Source organism: Gracilinanus agilis, chromosome 1 (genome assembly GCF_016433145.1).
Source record: "Gracilinanus agilis isolate LMUSP501 chromosome 1, AgileGrace, whole genome shotgun sequence".
In the NCBI taxonomy this organism is placed as follows: Eukaryota; Metazoa; Chordata; class Mammalia; order Didelphimorphia; family Didelphidae; genus Gracilinanus; species Gracilinanus agilis.
The window spans coordinates 388,412,386-388,434,129 of record NC_058130.1 but is presented as its reverse complement, the minus strand read 5'-3'; the positions used below and the strand labels follow the sequence as shown (position 1 = coordinate 388,434,129).

At 37.6% G+C, this 21,744-nt stretch overlaps 1 protein-coding gene across 1 annotated transcript in view; it reads right to left on the bottom strand.

Moving 5' to 3' along the window:
• The window catches only part of CCBE1 (collagen and calcium binding EGF domains 1), a 376,897-nt gene that overhangs the window by 3,398 nt on the left and 351,755 nt on the right, over positions 1-21,744 (bottom strand). The window contains exons 6-7 of the mRNA XM_044664510.1: positions 20,605-20,708; positions 5,198-5,318 (exon numbers count right to left, since the gene is read on the bottom strand). Of these exons, the coding sequence (XP_044520445.1) occupies positions 5,198-5,318; positions 20,605-20,708 (225 nt within the window). The remainder of the gene's footprint in view (positions 1-5,197; positions 5,319-20,604; positions 20,709-21,744) is intronic.

The window sequence follows — 21,744 nt, the reverse complement described above, 5'->3', positions numbered from 1 at the left end:
TTTTGACTAAATGAATTTCTTCAGTAGCCATAAATCAGCCACTTCCAGGAGCAACACTTTGCAGGAATCCTCACAGTGAATGAATTCATCAGAAAGCATTGTACATGTTAAGGATTCCTTGTGAAGGAGGAGCTCCATACCTTTAAATTCTCTGAAGGCAATGACTGCAAGAGCCTGCCTTCTAATTCTAAGAACTGAATATTGCCAAATGTTTGATAATTTCTTGAGATTCTTTATAAAAAGTTTGCACATTCTATCACTGAATTACCTTAACATACAGAGCTAGAATATTAATTGAATATTATAGGGAAATCTTTTTAGCCTTGCAACTGCCCTAATAAACTGACGGAAGGAGTTTTGGGTAATGCTCAGATGAAGAAATTAAAATTATTTTTAATACTATGAAAAAATGCTCCAAATCATTATTAGCTAGGGGAATGCAAATTAAAACAACACCGAGGTATCACCTCATATCTACCAGACCAGCTAATATGACAAAAAAAGAAAATGTTAAATGTTGGAGAGGATGTGGTAAAAACTGAAACACTAATATACTGTTGGTGGAGCTGTGAAATGATCCAACCTTTCTGGAGAGCAATTTGGAACAATGCCCAAGTGGTCATCAAACTGTGAATATCCTTTAACCCAGAAATATCATTACTAGGTCTGTATGCCAAAGAGATCAAAGCTAAGGGAAAAGGACCTATTTGTACAAACATATTTAAAGCAACTCTTTGTAGTAGCAAAGAATTGGAAACTGAAGGATTGTACATCAATTGGGGAATGGCTTAACAAGTTGTGGCATATGATTGTAATGGAATACTATTGTGCCATAAGAAATGACACATAAGATGATCACAAAAAGAAAACTCTGGAAAGACAAATGAAATAATACAAAGTGAAGTGAGCTAGAACCAGGAGAATACTGTACACAGTAACATCAATAATGTATGATGATCAACTGTAAATGAATGAACTATTATCAGCAATGCAAGGATCTAGGACAACCCCAAAGGACTCATGATGAAAAAGGCTATCTACTTCCATAGAAGGAACTGATGGGGTTTGAAAACATATTGATTCTTCATTTTATCTCCAAGAATTTTTTTCCAAGGTAAGAAATATGTGTCTTCATTCGCAATATGAAAAAAGTGGAAATATGTGTTGCATGATAAAATATGTACAACCTGTATCATATTACATGTCATCTTGAGGAAGGAGGAGGTGTTGGAGGGAAGGAGAGAACATGGACCTCAAAATGTCAGAAAATGATTATTTTGTATCATATTGATGATATAAATTATATTGACATAAAAATTAAATTTAAAAAGTTTTAGGGTAGCTGCAAAACACCCTGTGACATAAGAAACAAAGAATTAAAAGGAATCTTCATATTTTATGTGTTATATGACTGTTTAGGGTCCCTTCAAGTTTTGCTATGGGTAGAGGTTTTGGAATATTAAAAAAAAAAATCAAAATCCAGTACCCTGGACAGCTCAAGCTAAGTTAGAAACCAGAGGCCAGAGGGCAAAAATGAAAAGGACCCAGAGAGAGGGAAAATGAATTCAAGAAGGAGGAATTTAGTAAAATTTTCTTTTGTCCCTATAGCTTGTTCCTGCTTTGGTTTTGTGTATGTGTATGTATTTATAAAGTTAAATCAGAAATGATCTCCTTCCACTAAATTAAGGCTATTCCAAGCTTTGAGAAGTAGGAAGAAGCCTATGATTGAAGTAAATTCATAAGAAAAGTCACTATATTCATTGATAAATATCAAGATATCTACATAAGAGATTTTCCAAAGAAGATCAGGAAGTAGGTTAGTCATAGGACCTACACTAGGGAAGATATAATAGAGATGAATTTTCATTCTGTGAGTAAATGTATACCAAAAAATACCACATTTAAGGAAAAACAGATGAGAAGAATAGAATCAGGGAAGAAAAATAAAAGTAATTTGGCCCAGAGCCTCTACTTTTCCCCCTGACTGGAATATCCTCCCTTATTTCCTCCTAGCAAATCCTATTCATCCTTCAAGGCTCATCTCAGGCCCTGTCTCTTTCCATGAAGCCTACCCTAACCATTTCTGAATATAATGGTTTCTCCTTTCTTCTGACCTCTAATACTTTCCTTTTTTGTACTTCATGGTAGAATGAAAAAAATGTTGGCTCTCTGGGAGCAGCTGGGTGACTCAGTGGATTGAGAATCAGGCCTAGAGATGGGAGGTCCTAGGTTCGAATCTGGTCTCAGATACTTCCTACATGTGTGACCCTGGGTGAGTCACTTGACCCTCATTACCTAACCCTTACCACTCTTCCGTCTTAGAATCAAGAATCAATACATATTGATTCTAAGATAGAAGGTAAGGCTGTAAACAAACAAACAAACAAACAAACAAACAAACAAACAAAATGTTGGATCTGGAGTCAGAGGAACTGTTTTGAAATCTCAAGTCTGACACTTACTATCTGTATATCCGGGACAAGTCACTTAATCTCTCTGGGACTGTTTCCTCACCTGGAACTGTATTTTATGGTTGTTTAGGGTCCCTTCAAGTTTTAAACCTATTATCATCACTTCTCCCATTTAGTTTCCTTGGACTTCAAGGCTCAGTTCAAGTCCTACTTTCCTCCCCTCCCTACCCCTCCCAGAAATGAAAATCTTCCTCTTTTAGATTACTTTCAACCAATGCTATGGTGGAATCTTGTATGTAACTAGTTATTTACATGTGGTTCCTCTACCAGAATATTGGTTTCTTGAGAGCAGGGATTATTTTTATTTTTTGAGTTTTGGGGTTTTTTTTGCCTTTTTATTTCTGGTACTTAGCACACTTCCTGGAATATAGTAAACATTCAATAAATGCTAAATTATTGACTGATTGATCATAATTATATCTATTTTATGTGTGTATGCTAATGGTCATTTCTTAAAATTCATTTTTATTTTTAGTTCTGAATTTTCTCCCTCTCAATTCCTCTTTACCCATCCATTGAGAATACAAGATAAATAAAACCCAGCACAAATATGTATAGTTAAGCAAAACAAATTCCTGCATTACTCATATCCAAAAAGGAAAGAAGGAAGTAAGGAACAAAGAAAAGAACAGAAGAAAGGAAACTTGCTTTTAATCTACACTCTGAGTCTATGAGTTCTTTATTTGGAATGGATAGTATGTTTCATCATGAATCCTTTGGAATCGTAGTTGGTCATTATGATGTTTATAGTTCTGAAGTCTTTGAAAGATATTTATCTTTACAATATTGTTATTGTATAAATTGTTTTCTTGGTTCTATTTGCTTCACTCTACATCAGTTTTGTGTTATTTAAAATTTCCCTCAGGGGTGTGTGTGTTAAGTTTTTTATAATCATAATGTCTGAATTATAATCTATATTGCAAGTCAATTTTTACTCCTTTAGGAGTAATCTCAGGGGGGTAATGTATAATTCTCAGAAGAAAATGTATGTTTTATAATCTACAATGTAAAGTTTAAATTCTTTGAGAATAATTTCAGGATAAGGATTTTGCCATCTCCCCAGAATCCAGACAATGAACGTGTTTGGTGGAGGCACCAAAAGATGCCTAAAGAACCTTCACTGGACCATGAAGACCAAATTTGAACTTTGGGGTGCAGTTGATTTGAACTATGGGAGTTGAATGAGTTGAATGCATTTATTTTAAATGGATAGGGGACTGCCCCAAATTGGCTTTTTGTCAATGTGGCTAGCTTTTATCCTCTTTACTTTTGGTTTAAGATCCACTGAAAAAGACCAGTCTTTTTCAATGGATCTCAGGGGGGTAATGTGTTATTTAAAATCACTTGGGATATTTGGTACTACATTTCCCATGGTCCAACGGGTTTCCTGTTTTAGATTACGTCTTCAAGGTGAGGGACAGCTTTAAATATTGGGAAGTGACTTTGAACTTCCTCTTTAACTACCTAGGTGCTTGAAGATACGAAAGGTAAAATGGCTGATGCGGCAGTTTGAATACTTACAGGCGTGTGGTCTAATGATTTTTATCTCTATCAGCATGGCTTTTAAAATACTATTCTCCCTTTTAATCTCGACCATCATCATTTTTAAAAATAACAGTTTGTATAAATCTTTTCAAGTTTTTCTGAAGCTATCTCTCATCATTTTTGATAGCACATCACATTCATACACCATAACTTGTTCAATTAAGCCCAAATTGATGGGACTCTCTCTGGTCTAATTTTTTTCTGCCACAAAAAAAGCTGCTATACATAGTTTTGTAAATATGGGTCTTTTCCCTCTTTCTTTGATTTTTTGCAATACAAACCTAGTAGTGGCACTGCTGTGTCAAAGAGTATTTATAGTTTAATAGCCATTGGGGGCATAATTCCAAATTGTTTTCCAGAATAATTGGACTGGTTCACATCTCTACCAACAATGTAGTAATACACTTTACTTAAAAATTAAATATTGTGGTCTTATCTCCCCAACTAGACTGTAAGTTAGAGGCAGAAGTTGTTCTTTCTACTTCATATCTACCAACAATGTAGAAGCACATGACTTATTATACTGTAGACAACCATTAATAAAAAAATGAATAGTAATGACTATGAGTGGACTATCAGAGTTTAACAACAAATAAGAAATTTCATATTTTTTAAAAATGAGCTTGCATGCCTCCATTTTTCCTTTAGGGACTAATGTTTAGTCTCAAAGGCTGCTGATTCCATGAGAAATGTCTGTTCATATGTTTTCATTTGGTTTTTCTGAAATTATAGTTATCTTTAGGAAACTTATCCACTCATAGAGCAATGATTCTTTACTCCTAAAACACTAATGGATGTTGGTTATACAGGCTTGAAAACCATTTACTTAAATTTATACATTAGAAATTCAGCAAACAGCTTATGCCTAGTCAGTTTGTTGTCATCTAGGATCTTTCACTATTAACCCCACAATTTAACCCCACAATTAACCCTACAATTTACCACTAATAAGTGATGCATTGGCTAATTATTTGCTGATGAGTACAATGCAAATTGCTTTTATTTTTCTGAAATACAGGATTAAAGATTCATAGCAGGAAGAACCCTAGAGATTATAACCTCCTCATTCAAATTTGGAAACTGAGGCATTGAGAAGTTAAGTGATTTGCTCACAGGAGAGCTTTGCCATGTTTTCCAGAGTCTTTTATTGCCCTCTGGTCTTCCCTACTCCTCTCACTCACCTGGAGGGCCCTGGCCTCCAGGTTGCCCAGGGGGCCCTGGTAAGTAGGTATTTGAAGCCAGTAACTTGTCAACAGTGACATGCTTGCCCAGGTCAGCAGCATTGTTCGGGAGCAGTGCAATCTGGAAAGAGGGTAATATACCATTGTTAGAAAGAAGAGGCTCATGGCTTGTTTTAGAAGTAGTTGTGTTCATATTACAAAGAGTCAGAGAAATCTAGAACTAGATGGAATCCAGGGATCATCTAGTCTTACTTTTTCAACTTATTAGTGAGAAAATTGAGTCCCAAGGAGAAATATGTCTTCTTATCCCCAGAACTTGATATGGGGTCTTACACATAGTAGGTGCTTAATGGGCATTTACTGAATTATATTGAACTGAGGGTAGAGAATAGCATAAACTCCTTCCAGAATGCTAATAAGGTTCATAAAACCTTTGTATAGTATTTAAACTTTTAAACTTTAATAGTTCAGCCTGTCATTCACCAAAGTATCTCCTCAGAGTTAGAATTCTCTCTGGATTCTCAAATGTTAAGCATTCATTTACATCATGTATTTAGAGCAACAAAGGATTTCAAAAGTCATTTCATCCAACCCTTCCCTTCCACTTTCTAGATTAGAAGACTGTGGCCCAAAGAAAATATGTGACTTTCCAAGACCCTAAGAATAATGTATCAAAGCAAGGATTTGAACCCAGGTTCTTTGACTACAAATTCAGTATTCTTTCCGTTGAATCCTACTGCTTCAAATCTCTCACGTTAAAGATGAAGAAATTGAAGTCCAAGGAAGTTTTAACTTGCCAAGGTCACACAAGAAGCAAAGTGGTAGACCTGGGATTTGAGTCAAAATTCTGTGACTCCAAATTCACTATTCCCCATGTTGCACTGTGATACATTGAGCCATCAATGGAGCACAAGTAGAGTCTGCCAACCTGGAAAGGCTTTGAGAATGAGTGTGATGATAGGCCTTTAGTTACCTATTGATTTGAGGATCAACCTCATGTTCAGAGAGGATCATGATCAGAAGATAGGTTGCTTGGTGACTTTTTGGCCACTATCAATCTTGAAACACAAAGGTTAACAATCTGCACCAATGAAGGGTTTGCTCACCCACACCAATGAAATCACAAATCTTTCAATGTAGAGGCAGTTAGGTAGTTCAGCAGATAGATCTGGAGTTAAGAGGACCTGGTTTCAAATCTGGTCTCAGATGCTTCCTAGCTGTGTGACCTTGGGCAAGTCATTTAACCCCAGTTGCTTAGCTCTTGCCATTCTTCTGTCTTAGAACTGATACTGACAGAAAGTAATGGTTAAAAAAAAAAAAGACCAAATCGTTCAATGTATCAAAATAACTTGGGTCACATGTATTGTCATATTTTCTACAGTATAATAGAAGTAATCTGCCAAAATATTCAAATTCCAAATTTCTTTTAAGACTTTTAAAAGAAAGCTGAATTTTCTGTTCATAACTGATATGGACTTTTATTTTTATTTTTTTAATTTTAATTTTGAATATTTTCCCATAGTTGTGTATTTCATGTTCTTTCCCTCTCCCCCAAGCCCCCAAGCCCCCTTAGCTGACACACAATCCTACTGTATTTTACATGTATCATTGATCAAGACCTAATTCCATATTATTGATAGTTGGACTAGAGTTATCGTTTAGCGTCTACATCCCCAATAATATCCCCATCAGTCCGTGTGTTCAAGCAGTTGTTTTTCTTCCGTGTTTCTCCTCCCACAGTTCTTCCTCTGAATATGGCTAGTTTTCTTTCTCATAAGTCCCTTAGCCTTGCTCTGGATCCTTGCATTGCTGGTAGTAGAGAAGTCTGTTATGTTCGATTGTACCACAGTGTATCGGTCTCTGTATACAATGTTCTCCTGGATCTTCTCCTTTCACTCTGCATCAATTCCTGGAGGTCATTCCAGTTCACATGGAATTCCTCCAGTTCTTTATTCCTTTGAGCACAATAGTATTCCATCACCAATAGATACCACAATTGATATGGACTTTTAAATTCTTATTGACCCAAATTATGTTAGTCTTTGTTTTCCAATTGACAAAGTCTAGGAAAAAATAGTCTATGATATAGTTATTCTAACATTAACAGATTTGCTTTGCTACATTATTTGCCAACAGTTCCTATTATTTGTAAAATCTAAGTTCCTCAAGTATTAGGATTTTTGGAGACTTTTAGGTATAATTTGTCATAGCCCCTAACACAGAACCCAAAAGAGTTAACTCAGAAAAGGCTGATGGGCTCAGTGGATACAGAGCTGGATTTGGAGTTAGGAAGACCTAATTTAAATCATTCCTCAGATACTGGTTAAGTGATCCAGTAAAATTATTTAACCTCTCTCTATTTCAATTTCCTTATCAGCAAAATAGAGTTAATAATAGCACATACCTCTAGATTGTGAGTATAAAATAAGAATACTTACACAGTGCTTTGCAAACCTTGTGAAATGCTATAGAATTGCTAGTTATTATAATTATCGACTAGTGGAAATAATGAATCATGAGAATTCCAGGGGGACCTGTGATCAGGAGATCAGTGAGGAAGATATTTTTGATAAATTTTTTCAACCTCTTAAATCATAACAACCAGGTGGTTATATATTCCATTTATAATATCTTCTCATGTTATAAACACTCATCAAAGGACTGCCTCATTTTTATAGAAATTGAGATGATTTCTTTTTTAAACCCTTACCTTCTGTCTTGGAGTCAATACTGTATATTGGTTCCAAGGCAGAAGAGTGGTAAGGGCTAAGCAATTGAGGTTAAATGATTTGCCCAGGGTCACACAGCTAGAAAGTGTCTGAGGCCAGATTTGAACCTAGGACCTCCCATCTCTAGGCCTTGACCTCAATCCACTGAGCCACCTAGCTACCTCTAATAGGACTGATTTTAAATGCCCCCAGACACCTTTTGGAGGCACAGATAAGGTAATACAGAGGTCAGAAAGATGAGCTTCAATGGGCAAAGATCTCTTAGGCCAACTTGGACTTGTGGAGTCTGAGGATCAGAGTTGATCCAGGGAGATAATTTCAGAAAGTGGTTCTCAGACACTAAAGGGATTATTAGGAAGGATGGCAATGATGAACTCTATGCCAGTAGACAATTTTAGGACAATAATGAAATCAGTTCTTTCTGAAACTGATTAGCCTTTCTACACCTGCCACTGGAAATTGGATTGGATCCAACTGAAATATTTTGGAGTCCTCTGGGCTAGGATCTGGTGCAGGCTAGGAGATGGACCTACTCTGTGCCATATTCAGACTTTCAGAACCCCTTCATCTCCAAAGCCACCTTGGGATTTAGGTAGGTAACTTTGGGCATATGTGCTTGGCTTAGAGGAGTCTAACATTTCTGATTATAGCAAGTATCATTGTGGAACAGTGGCGAGGCAACGAGGTATACCATTTGGTGACCTTTGGACATAGAACTACTGAGATACCATCTGTTATTTTAATAATGATAATAACATTTAATAACATGGGGTGCTTTCTCTGTAATGTTGGCCAAAAACAGAATGACTATTCTACGGTGCTCACTTTGCACTTTCTGTTTTCTCAGGCAGACAAGCCCCTTCTTTCTCTCTTTTACTACCTTTGATTTCATGCTAAAGTTCTGGGATACAATCCACAGGGAAGATACTACATAGAATAAATGCAGGACTTATCTCCTGGTCTCTATTTCAAATATATTATGTACAATATTATGCATAGGGAATCCATAGTAAAACAATCAGGGAAACACAAAAAAAAGATAGCCAGGAGATCTGGCATAGGCTCTAGGGAAACATATCAAAGATAGTAAATACATCTGTTGATCCACAGCCAGAATACCAGGGCAAACATTATTAGGTGTGAATAACATAGGTAGGAATGGGAATTTCTGCTGCCAAAAGACTTTCACTGTGATGAAAGAAACTTTTATCTTTCTACTGTTTATTTCTGGCCTCATGTTCGGCAGTGTTTATATTAAACACCGTCATTATGAAACATGATTCTGAGAGTTGCCCCCTGGCATTATTGTTCTCCACCCAGAGGGGACCTTCTGAGTTTGGTGTTCTTGTGATATGTTTTTACAAGCTGACAATATCCTTTGCTCATAGAAACATACTAACCTGTTAGTGGAATAAACTCAAGATTCATGAAGGATGAGTCAACCAGATTTACATGGAATGCCTCTATAATGAAATGTGACTCCACATAATAAATGTCTTCCACATCAGGTTGTCAGATAAAGCTGTCAGAATATCTTATGACAGCCTTGCTACTTTGAAGAAGCTAGTGCTGAGTAAATTCCAATAGGACCTTTATAAAATTAGGATCCAGAACCTTGGGGGTCATTTAATGATAACTTTGTGGTCAACTTCATGGTCATAGACTGGTCTCCTTATCCCAGTCAACTATCCTACTAATGTGTGCCTTTGGTCTCAAGAAGGATAGAAAGAGACTATGTGGATTGATCTGGGGAATTCTTTCCTCCCTATGGAAAGAACAATTTAAACACGCATTTTTATTAACAGAGGTGGGGCTGAGGGGAATAGTGTCCTCCCCAAAAGTCTAAATTCTATCTTTGCTTTGCTTCCTGAGGAAAGAAACAAACAAAGAGCAAGATGTTCTTTGGTGAGGCATAGTGGAAAGAGCACTACCCTGGGAATCAGAGGACTTGGGTTTTGGATTCTCACAATCAGAAATTTGGAGCTGATTACTTATATCAGTGGAGTCCTTCCACCATTTAGCACTGCATGTAGGACAGGACAAGTGCTAAATAGATGTTTGTTGATTGACTGATTGATTGATAGCAAAAAAAGAAAGAAAATGGAGCTGAAAGAGGCTGCTGAGGTAATCTAATCTGACCCATCTCATTTATAGATGAGGCTCAGAGAGGCAAAATGTCTTGCCCCAAGTCACACAAGTGCTGTAAGGAAAAGACAGCTGGGGGCAGCTGGGTAGCTCAGTGGAGTGAGAGTCAGATCTAGAGACAGGAGGTCCTAGGTTCAAACCCGGCCTCAGCCACTTCCCAGCTGTGTGACCCTGGGCAAGTCACTTGACCCCCATTGCCCACCCTTACCAATCTTCCACCTATGAGACAATACACCGAAGTACAAGGGTTTAAAAAAAAAAAAAGAAAAGACAAGATACAAACTCACTGACTGTGAAGTTCACCCTTTTTTCTATTGTACTATATCAGTTTGAGTTCTGTCATTTACTAAGAGGGCACTTCCCTTCTCATATTTAATGCCTCACTTCCATCACTTGTAAAATAAGGTGACTGAGCCACTGAGGGTTCTTGATGTGGGTCTGTGAATTTGTTTTTTATATTTTGAAAACTGTATTTAGTTTAAAAAGAAAACCCTACAATTCTTACTTCCTCAGTAACAACTCTAAGACAGAAAGTAAAGGGCTAGACAATCAGGGTTAAGTGACTTGCCCAGGGTCACATGCTAAGACGTGTCTGAGACCAAATTTGAACCCAAGTCCTCTTGACTGCCTCAATCCACTGTGTCACCTATTTGCCACTGAAAACTTCATTTCAACATAATGTATTTCTTTTGTAATGCAATGTGTTTTATTTTATGCATTTAAAAACATTATTCTGTGAGGGAGTCCAAAGACATCATTGGACTGACACAAGAAAGGTAAATATTTTGCTATATGGGCTCTAACATCTTATGATCAAATTCTGCAGTCAAGACTCTGGATGCCAGAGACCAGGTGACCCTTTCTTCAGGAACATCTCCTAGAATTTCCTTCTCTACCCCTCTCCTAAGAAGCATATCTCTTTGCCCTTGAAAAATCCACTTGGTTGTCATATCCATTGGGTGACACAATGAGTGTTCATCTCAGTTTCCTGGCTGATCTCAGCAGGATAATTATTTTTTGGCTACCTTCTATTCCTCTGTGCTTTTAGCAAGTAGAGATTGGATGTTAAAGTTTTGGTTTGTTTAAGTGCTGCTGTTCTATATTCCTGGATCCAGTCCCTGTAATAACTATAAAAGTGTGTGCAAGAAGGCAAAGTGTTTAGGAGGGAGGATGCAGCAACATTTTCCCAGTTTTTTTGCGTTTCCTGTATCTCATCAATCATACCATTAATAATAATAATAATATTCAAAACTTAACATTAAAATTTAACTTTCAGTTTGGCAAAGTGCCTCACAGTCACATGGAAGTCAATTTTTTCACAACCCTGAGAGAATCGGTTGGTATTCACTGGCTGGTGGTCCATTTTACAGATGGGAGCTATAAATGATACTTGCAGAAGAAATGACTGAGATACAGAGATATTAAGCAGTTTCTCCCAAATCAATCAGGTAGCTAAAAGCACAACTGAGATAGCAATCTGAAGCCATAAGACTAGCAGGCTATACACACTGAACTCTTTTCTTAATTAATTACTATCTTTGGTTGTCATTTAGTTATCTCTTGTGAATTTGTCTTGGTTTTAGGAGTGACATAATATTGTAGGAAGTTGAATTTGGATTCAGAAGAGATCCATGGTCAAATATCATACCCCATAGTTACTGCTTATGTTGCTATATGCAACTCACTTATTCATGTTTTCACATCTATAAAATGGGGCTAATGATATCACTTAGCACCACGACATTTTATCTCTAGGATTGTTTTGAGGATAAAATGACTAAATGTGCATAAACTTCATAAATCATAAATCTTTATATAATATATGTATAGAAACTCTTTTTATTATTACTACATATCTTGTATGTATTATTTCTTGATAAATGTTGGTTGAAATGAATTGAATTGAATTTTTATTATTCTTCTTTTGAAATTATAGACTCCTTGAGGGTAAGATCTAATCTTATATTTCTTTCTCTACTTATCTGATTGCTGAGCACAAATTGCTCAATTAATTCTTGAGTCAAAATGAGTTTTTGCTTGGTCCCTTGAACCATACAGTGTCCAGGCTGAGCTCTTTCATGGTAGGGAGTAGATAGCCTGCTCCCTCTTCTGTGGGATAAAGGCAGTAACAAAATAAATCATTCCCTGGATTTTTTAATCCCTGCCTCAGCCTACATCCCTGTGGGCTTTGCAAAATGTACCAAACTATTCTTTCCCTTGTCTTGTTTCCTCTGGAATTATCCTCTGGCAATCACACCTCATCATGTTAAAAGACTTGTGCTGGAAAATGGCTGATCTCTGAGGAGCTGGCTGAGTTCATGGCTCTAATTTATCTTTGAAGAGTTGGCAGGACAAAGACCAGTGTCTAAAAGATAAATGACCAAGTGCGTCATTTGTAAACCAACTCCAGTTTTTCTTAGCTGGTTTTCCTTATTACGGATATAGGGGATAGATATGCTAGGCTTACAGTTGCTTGATTAGACTTCTGTTCATGCCATCTTTCATGATGGTACTGGTAATGTTCCAAGTTACCAAGTATCATTATCTCTGCAAGCCCAGCACTGATTTGTACTAATGTTTAACATTCATTTGCGACCACAAATATCAGATGGTTGGTGTTAGAGGCAGGATCATTTGGTGGAAAGAGTGTTGAGTGAGACCACCAGATGTAGTCTTGGTCACTGACAGCCATATGTGACTTTAGGCAAGTGATCCACTCTCTCTAATCCTCAGTTTCCTCATCTAGGAAAAGCTAATAATATACATGTCCCACTTGGAGGCTGTGAGGATCAAATGATTCTGTATGTGAAAGTTCTTGGTAAACCACATACAGGTATTAGTTGTACTTCTTTCAGAATTAGGCTTCACAGTGTTTCTTATGTGACAATGGGTGCAAGATCTATTGGAACATTTTAAAATGAGTTATTCCTGAAGATATTCCTTGAATGCCAGCATTAGAACGTTATTTAGTAAAAAGGGTAGACTTCATTATAAGGTGGGTCTGTCTTTGGCTTGATCCAAAGGATTTTACCATTGAAGTAATAAGACTTTTGTGCAATAGAGGTGCTTTTACTCAGTCACTTGTTCATTAAAAAAAATTTAATAAGCACCTACTGTGTGCAAAACACTATGCTAGGGGAAATACAGCAACATCTCAAAGATATCATTATGTCAAAATTTCTTCTCTCTCTTAGTATTTCTTCTGCCATAGATGATTTTTAAAAAACATATGCCAACCCTTCCCCTGTTAGAAATATGATTGACAAATGGAGCTTCTCAGAATCTTATGGAATTATCTCAGTTAGATGTTATACTCACTAGGTCATATGAAGTTGAAAGAAATCTTAGAGATCATCTAATTCCTCCTTTTTTACAGATGAGGAAACTGAGGCCTAGAAAGATTGAGTGACTTTCCCAAGATGACAAAGATGGTAAGTAGCATAGCTACCAGAACATAGACCCAAGTCCTCAATTCTAATTTCAGTTCTCTTATCATTATACTATACTATTATTGATTATCCTTTGTTTTTGAAGAGGACCAATGACATCATTTGTGCTTGAATTGGATTTAACTGAGGCATTGTTGTACAAAGTCATCAGCCTCACTCTCTCTTCCAAAGTCATCTGGGACTAGTGGCAAAACAAGTCAAGACCACCGGTGACAGTCGAAGATACAGTGGATGATGATAATGTCTTCAAAGTCTGATCAAGCTCTAGTACTCTCCAGTGGCTTGCTTTAGCCTCCTCTATGGCCATTGGAACAAATTGTTCTGATCAGCCCATTCCACTGAGGGAAAGCTTCACATGATTGGGGTAGACACTTACAACTCACTGACAGTTTTGGGTGTCATAAGTTATTCTCAACCTGATTTAGCCCATCTGCTGAGATGGTTTTACCAGGGTGTGGCACTGTGTATGTTACATCTTCTTGAAGCTACAGGTGAGAGCTGAGTGCCAATTTGACACCAAAGGTGGATGAGTAGCCCTGAAAAGGTCTTGAGAACCCTCAAGCCAGAGGTGCTAGTCCTCCTTGAACATCCACACACCTTCATAATACCTTACTGGGTCTTTCACAGTTGAACCATCTTCTCTCTACCCTTTGGGATTCAGTGAGCAAATGTGCAGAGATTTCTAATTTGATAAGTTGAGCAACAGCTGAAATTATGATTCTCTAATTATTAACATGCAATTTGAAAATTACTTTCTTTATGAAATCTGTATTGGTTGAAGAGAATCTGGCATAAGTACTTATTAACCTCAATGCAGCAGATTGCTTTCCTTTCCTCACTGGTCTATATTTATGTTTGTATGTGTATGGGAATATCTACATATACGTGTTTGTCTGCCTTCCTTTTCAAATTTCACACTTCCTGTTTTATCCTTACTTAGATATTTAAACACATAACTACCACTGCTGAATTCTGTCAATTGGCTACTGTTTACCAATATTCAGCAAACTGGTGGGCCGAGAGCCAGGGAAACTGTTTCTATCATTAACCTATTGCTTTGTTTATTTAAGTGATGGCTGAAATTCTCATTAGGGACCATTAACATAGATTTTCCTCTCCAACCTCACACATTGAACTTTGGTGGTTTCTGTTTCTTTTTGCAAACATTGCATTTTTATTAAAGTTCAAGACAAATCTAGCTTCCCTTTTTTGGAACACTTCGAAGGCCAAAAATGACTGCTTTGATTATCCCATTGTGACAACTCAAAATGAACATAAATAGCCTTTCCTTTGCTGCAAAGGGGAAGTAAAAGTTTATTTTTATTCATGCTTGAATCTAATCTTGGAAGAAGCCACAACCTGCATTAGAAGTGTCACAGGGAGATTTCAGTTTTCAGTTAGTTCAAAGCATTTTTTTGTATAGATTTCTGATATATTTCATATCTGATATTCCATACTAAACTCGTGTTTTTTCTTCAATCAGACTGCATGTTCCATTATGGCAGGGACTATGTATTATCTAAATGTTCTGCTTCCTCTAGTACCTAGCACCATGCTTGCACTCATTTTGCACTTAAGAGATTTTAATGAATTAATGAAATTACATCATTCACATCAAGGGTTCATTTTCATATTTATGTTTATTTATTTTGTTAAATGTTTCTCAATTACATTTTAATCAGGTTTAGGCCATAGTATGGAGTATTGCCAGCCACATGCCCACAGGTCATATATTTGATACTTCTATTCTGGGGCTTGATACCACCAGTACAAAATCATCAACAAATGGTAAAATTTGGAGGACTTTGGCATCCACAGATAATCTTTCTTCAACTTGGACTCTGCTGATCTTTTCAATGAACTGAACAACTTTGGTGAGCATGTATCATCCTGTTTTGTGCTTAGCTAAATTTTATGACCAAAAGGTCTTTGAATAAGTTTTAGATCAAGGATCGTTCCTTCCTTCCTTCCTTCCTTCCTTCCTTCCTTCCTTCCTGTTGATTAATTAAAAAAACCAATTACATGTAATAACAAATTTCCACATAATTTTTCTGAAGTTATGATCCAAATCGTCTCCCTTCCTCCCTTCTCTACCCACTCCTTTTTTTTCCTTTTAAACCCTTAACTTCTGTGTATTTGACTTATAGGTGGAAGAGTGGTAAGGGTAGGCAATGGGGGTCAAGTGACTTGCCCAGGGTCACACAGCTGGGAAGTGTCTGAGGCCGGATTTGAACCTAGGACCTCCCGTCTCTAGGCCTGGCTCTCAATCCACTGAGCTACCCAGCTGCCCCCCACCCACCCACTCCTAAAGTTGGCAAGCAATTTGCAGATCAAGGATTTTTAATATATAGTACATGGACTTAGCATGCAGTGCATGAGGCCTATGGAAAGATTTCAAAGGGGCTGTGAATTTGGATGGGAAAAAATCTACATCTCCATTTTCACTAAACTCTAACTTAAATTGGGCATTTCTCTCAATCGTTAATTTAAAAAATTATTCTAAGAAGAATAGGCTTTGTCAGATGTTATTATAAACAGAGACCCTGTAACTATAGTTGTAACTGGTGACTAGGATTTGAGTGACCTAGCCTGACAGGGCTCTCCCTTCAAGGACTAAGAGCAAAGATGATATCACTCTCAGTCCTAGACCAGAATAGATTGTATCTGACTGCATGTTAAAGAAGATGGTTTACTTAATAAAAATATCAGGAAGGGTAATTAGCTGGGTTGTAGGTGAGACCCTGTCACTAAAAATGTCTACCTTGAGATCCCCCAAACTGACTTTTCAGTAAAGTTACCTGGCCAGGCTGAGCTGAACCTATTTTCACTTCCTCTCTCTGTCTATAGATCCCTCTGATATCTCTCTATTCCTAAACTAAACCCACACAGGGTTTTGAGTCTTTTAGAAATATAGATGGAGTAGCTCATATAACTGGAGTCCAAAGCGATTGGTTTCACCTCAGAGAGGAAATCCCTTGAGGTGACCTTGACAGATCAATCAGCTTCTCTTCTCAATTTAGATCTTCTAAGTTGACAAAGTTGACAAAGATAAATCATACAGTAGCTTGCAGGTGATGATAATTACAGGTCACAGGAAATGGTTTGGGAAGGGTTAGAGATCCCCAGGAGGTCAGAGACAAATCTCAGGGCTAGCTTCAGCTTCACAGCCTCAAACCAACTCCCCCGCCCCTCAGCTTGCCCCTCACCTTCTACATTCTGACCAGATTTACCTCTGTGTCTGCAGTTTCTTCAAATTCCATCTCCCTTTGCTGCAACCCTATCTCTCTTTCCCAAAATTCCATCTCACACAGAGCCCCATGATACAAAAAAAGGTTAAGGACCCTTGTTCTAGATTGAGGAGTAAAATCATCATGGAGCAGGAGTCCACTTTCCCTATCACTACACATTAACTGCTAACTGCCATCTACTGTCATGTATAGCCAAATGCCTCAGGAAAAGCAGCACTCTTGTGGTCCAGCTGTCTTATAGCCCATCCCATATAGCCATCATCCTAGGAAGGAAGCCCTGAGAAGTAGGAGCCAGACAACCCCATTAATGATCTTGCAACCATTACCAGTGGGACAGGTGGGCCAAGCTAACTGAAGCAGCAAGATGTCCTGAAGGAGTGGCTGAAGGCAGTCTATTCCAGGTGAGTCAAACCAACACTATCATCTCAACTACCACCAGACAAGATGTAACAATTGCTTTCCTGGGTGTTCTGATAACTGCCTCCTCAGTCACCACAACTACAGATGATCCAGAAAATAAAAATTTTGACACCAAAATCCTTGGTACCATCAAATGGTTCAGCATTAGAAAGAGATATGAATATTGTAAAATAAAAAGGTGGTCCTTTTAGTTGGTGGAGCAATAGGAGGTATTAGTGAAACCTCTTATATGGATGATAAAGTGATTTTACTTTGAATCTGCTTTAGTGACCCTGCAGCTGAATGGGGTTTATGAGGAATTAGCTGATAGGAATATGTTGCTCACTTGACTCCACCTATTACCACTAACTAATGAGGGAGTGGCTGGTTTCCCTCAATTAGTAATTAGTTTATAAAATGAACTCAAGAGAATAAACTCTGATATCATGAACACTATTTCTGACTGCGATTGTTAAATTTAAACCTAGAAGATCAATAAGCTTAAAGATGTCTTCAGTAATGTCCAGGAGAAGTGGTAGCTGACAGACATCCCCTTGGAAAAATGAGGATAAATCAGGTCAATGTCAGCTTCTTTTATATTAACTAGTTTAATGGTGATAACTAAGGTAAAGGAAAGGTTGGGGTAAATATTGTGGAAAGAGGGATTAAGGATAAATCCTAAACTTTATCTATATAATTTATGCTGAATCTTTAGTAGATTCCTAAAGAAGCTGATATCCTGAAGGCTGCCTGGCAGATTGTCTTGGCCAGGCCAAAGACCCGACTCTGATTGTTTGATGGTTATCTCAGTTGAAGATGATTTTGATTTTATAGTTGATTTTCTTGTTGATAATTAGTAGATTTGTATATGGCTGTTGAATGATGACTAAAGAAGCTGGATGCTGATAGCACTGTTAACACAGAATGGCCAATGAGCAGTCTAGGTACCTAATCCTACCATATATCAGTAACCTAGCTAAGAGACAATCCTGAGATGATCCTGCCCTCCCACCAGTATCTCAAAATTGAGACCCTGATGTTCTAAGTTTCTCTCCTTTTATAGGCACACCTCAACTGACTTTTTGGTCTCATGTCAGCTCAATGCCACCTCTGCTTTCTGTGTTCCAACTCAGTAACTGGCAATCATGCTGGTCCAAAATGGTTTCTTGCAAAAGTACTTATTACAATATCAAAGAAATAACAAAAAAAGAAGACGAATTATCATCTGCTTTGCTGCTGTATCCCTAAGAAGCTTGGAATCTTTTCACCTAACGTTCAGCTGAAAACTACAAAGAATGTGAACTTCTTGGGAGCAGGGATTGTCTTGCTTTTCTATCTGTATCTCCAGAGCTATTAGCACAGTGATCTACACTCAATAAATACTTAATAAATAGTTTCAATTCATTTTTCAATACCCTCATTTGATAGATGAGGGAAATGAGGCCCAGAGAGGTTAAGTATGGAAACAAAGAAGATGCCCACCAGTTGGGGGAATGGCTAAACAAATTATGGTACATGAAGATCATGTACTAAATGAAATTATAGATTTGATGAACACAGTGAAGCACAGAAAGTCTTAGATAGTTGCAAAATCAAGTAAACAGAAATAGGAAAAGTAGAGCCAGGATAATAATATACACAATGACTACAACAATGTAAATGAAAAGAAATACCAGAAGAGAATAAAAAAATGAACACTTGACATTACAAAGAATAAACTTGGCCTCAAAGAAGAAATGAGAAGACATTCACCTACACATCCACCCACGTTCATATTCACACACACAGACACCTTTGCAGAAGTGATATTTGTGGAATATTGCATATGATGTCAGTTTTTTTCACTATATTGATTAATTTGATTGAATTTTTCTCTTTCCATCAAAAAAATCTTTGTTTCAAAGGATGGCGAAAGGTTGGATCTAACAGGGAAAATCTAGTCAATGTAGAAACAAAAGCTATCAATACAAATCTATTATTTTAAAAGTGACTTGCTCAAGGTCACACAGCTGGGTAGCTATAAATCCATTACTGTTTGCTAAGCTTGGAACATAATACACCTTAACTTACCCTTTTGATCTCAACTTTTGTTGTACTGAGAACCCACAGCAAGATCAATTAGACAAACTAGAATTTTGTCAAAAGCAGATAAAACTGTGTACCTTATTAATCATTAATAGTATTAGCAAGTCAGGAAACCTGAGGAATGACATTTTAAAAGCTATATTCATTTATTCATCATTAAACAAACTTTGATTGATTTACTCTGTGTAGAGTTCTGTATTTTCTCAAGGTTTGTTACAAGTTGGTTTTACAAGGTGAATTCCTAATATAACAGAGTGTAATCATTTACTTTCTGAAATGATCTCTTGTCAGGCTTGTGTGGCAATACTATGAAGTAGATTGATCAATTATAGCCATTTGTGGTTGGGTGTGCCCTTTGTTAAACATGGCTGCTCTCCTGCACATGTGTTTCCCAGATGAGGTTTCATCCCCCAAACTCTGCTTTCCTTCTCCACACTTCACATACCACTTAGATATCTTTTTGTCAGCTGAAAATCCTCTATAACTATTGAGCTGAAAACTTCAAAAAGCTCATGATGAACTTTAGCAGAAGAAACATTGTTCACATTCAAAAATCAAATTAGAGCACATGTGGGGGACCTTACGCCTGGGGACCACGTGTCAGGACGAGCAGTCATTTCAAAATAAGGGAATACATTGTCACAAATGGTGATGGCTGATATGATCTATAGTGTGGAACATGGTCTAATCATATATACACCGCCAACAAAGTGATTATATTGTGCACAGTGCTCTAGGACTTGACTTTGAAAACATTTCTTTATTGGACAGCATTCATACCTGAACCTTTCTTATTACCATATTTTATTCACTTCCCCCCTTTTTTATTGTGAACTCCTAGGGCTAGAGCTTGTACATTTCCCCAGAAACCAAATAAAACTCAACAGATTCAACAGACGTTTATAGATCACCAACTGTACTATGGATAAGGCACAGTAGTAGTCAATGGAAGGGGATTTTCACTTTTTTTGAACTCTCACCTTCTATCTTAGAACCAATTCTAGGGCAGAAGAATGGTAAGGGCTAGGGAATAGAGGTTAAGTGACTTGCCCAGGTCACCCAGCTATGAAACATCTGAGGTTAGATTTGAACCCAGGACCTCCTGTCTCTGGGTCTCAATCCATTGAACCACCTACTTGCCCCCCGGGAAGGGATTTTCAAAGAACAGTATGCCCAGATCCTGCCCTTAGAGAGCTTGGGTTACACTCATTTGGGCTCAATGCTATTCTGGTTGATGAATTAATTTCCCATGACTGTGCCTTATACATTTTCCCCCTTCCTTTAATAAATGTGACGCCACTTCAACCCATTGCCCACCATTCCCTTTTTCAAAATGGGCCCAGAGAGCATACCTTTTGCTTCAATTGTAATACCATCTGTTTCATTTGGTGGAACTCCTTACAAGTGGCACAGCAGGTTCCTGCCTTCAGTACATTCTCTACCTTCTCATCATGCCCTGGGAAAGAAGACTGGTTTAGTTAGATCTAAAGGGCTGAAAAAAATCATCTCTCACACATGAAGGCATCAGCAGGCTTCTACTCTGACCCTGAAACGTGCAAGGTATACACGTTAGCAATTTGTATAGCTCTTCAGTCACTGATGGAGGGGCACAGGTCAGGGGAGAATGGTGTGAAAGAGACCCTGCTGCATTTCAAACCCAGCTGTTTCAATTTATGGTTCCCTGGAGTCTTCCCACTTTGGGATGTGAAACTGTTTGCCACTGCCCTTTTATCAGTACCTCTCTGAAAGGCAGACCCTATAAATCTGACATGATTTATATTCACCTAAAAGGACCAATTATTCATGCACTGTAAATTATACCCAAATCCCAACATGACTCTTGTGCTGTTTGTACAAACCTGGTCTTCTTCACTACAGATTCGACTGCTATTCAGGAAGCACTTCCAGGTGGGGTAAGATTGCAGGCGGGCCAGTTTGGAATTGGGAATGGATATCAATGAAAGGGATTTGAACAAGGGACCAGCAGAAGGCCGGGATATGGTAGGTTCTGTGTTCAAATCTGATTTCAGACACGTCCTTGCAATATGACCCTGAGCAGATCATTTAACCCTTGACCTTCTGCCTTGGAAACAATACCTTGTATTGATTCTAAGACAGAAAGTAAGAGTTAAAAAAAATTCAAATAGAAACAAATTCCTACTGGTTGCCTATTGAGGCAGAAAATTACAAATGAACATTATCTATCTTCTATTGTATTTTTATTTATTTTGTTAAACATTTCCTAAATACATTTTAATCTGGTTTGGTTTATAAACACCTGAAATCTGTAGGCTGCTTAAGGCCTGAGAGTTTCCCACTTCTGCCCAAAAGTACTGTTAGAACTATCGGATGTGATTTCTGCATCATAGTGACCTCTGATGGACAATGGAGAAAGATGTTTTAACCTTGGAAAGAGGAAAGTGTTATCTCAACTTTCAAAAAGGGAAATGGAATTGAGTCTGTCAACTATAGGTCAGTGAGAATAAGTATAG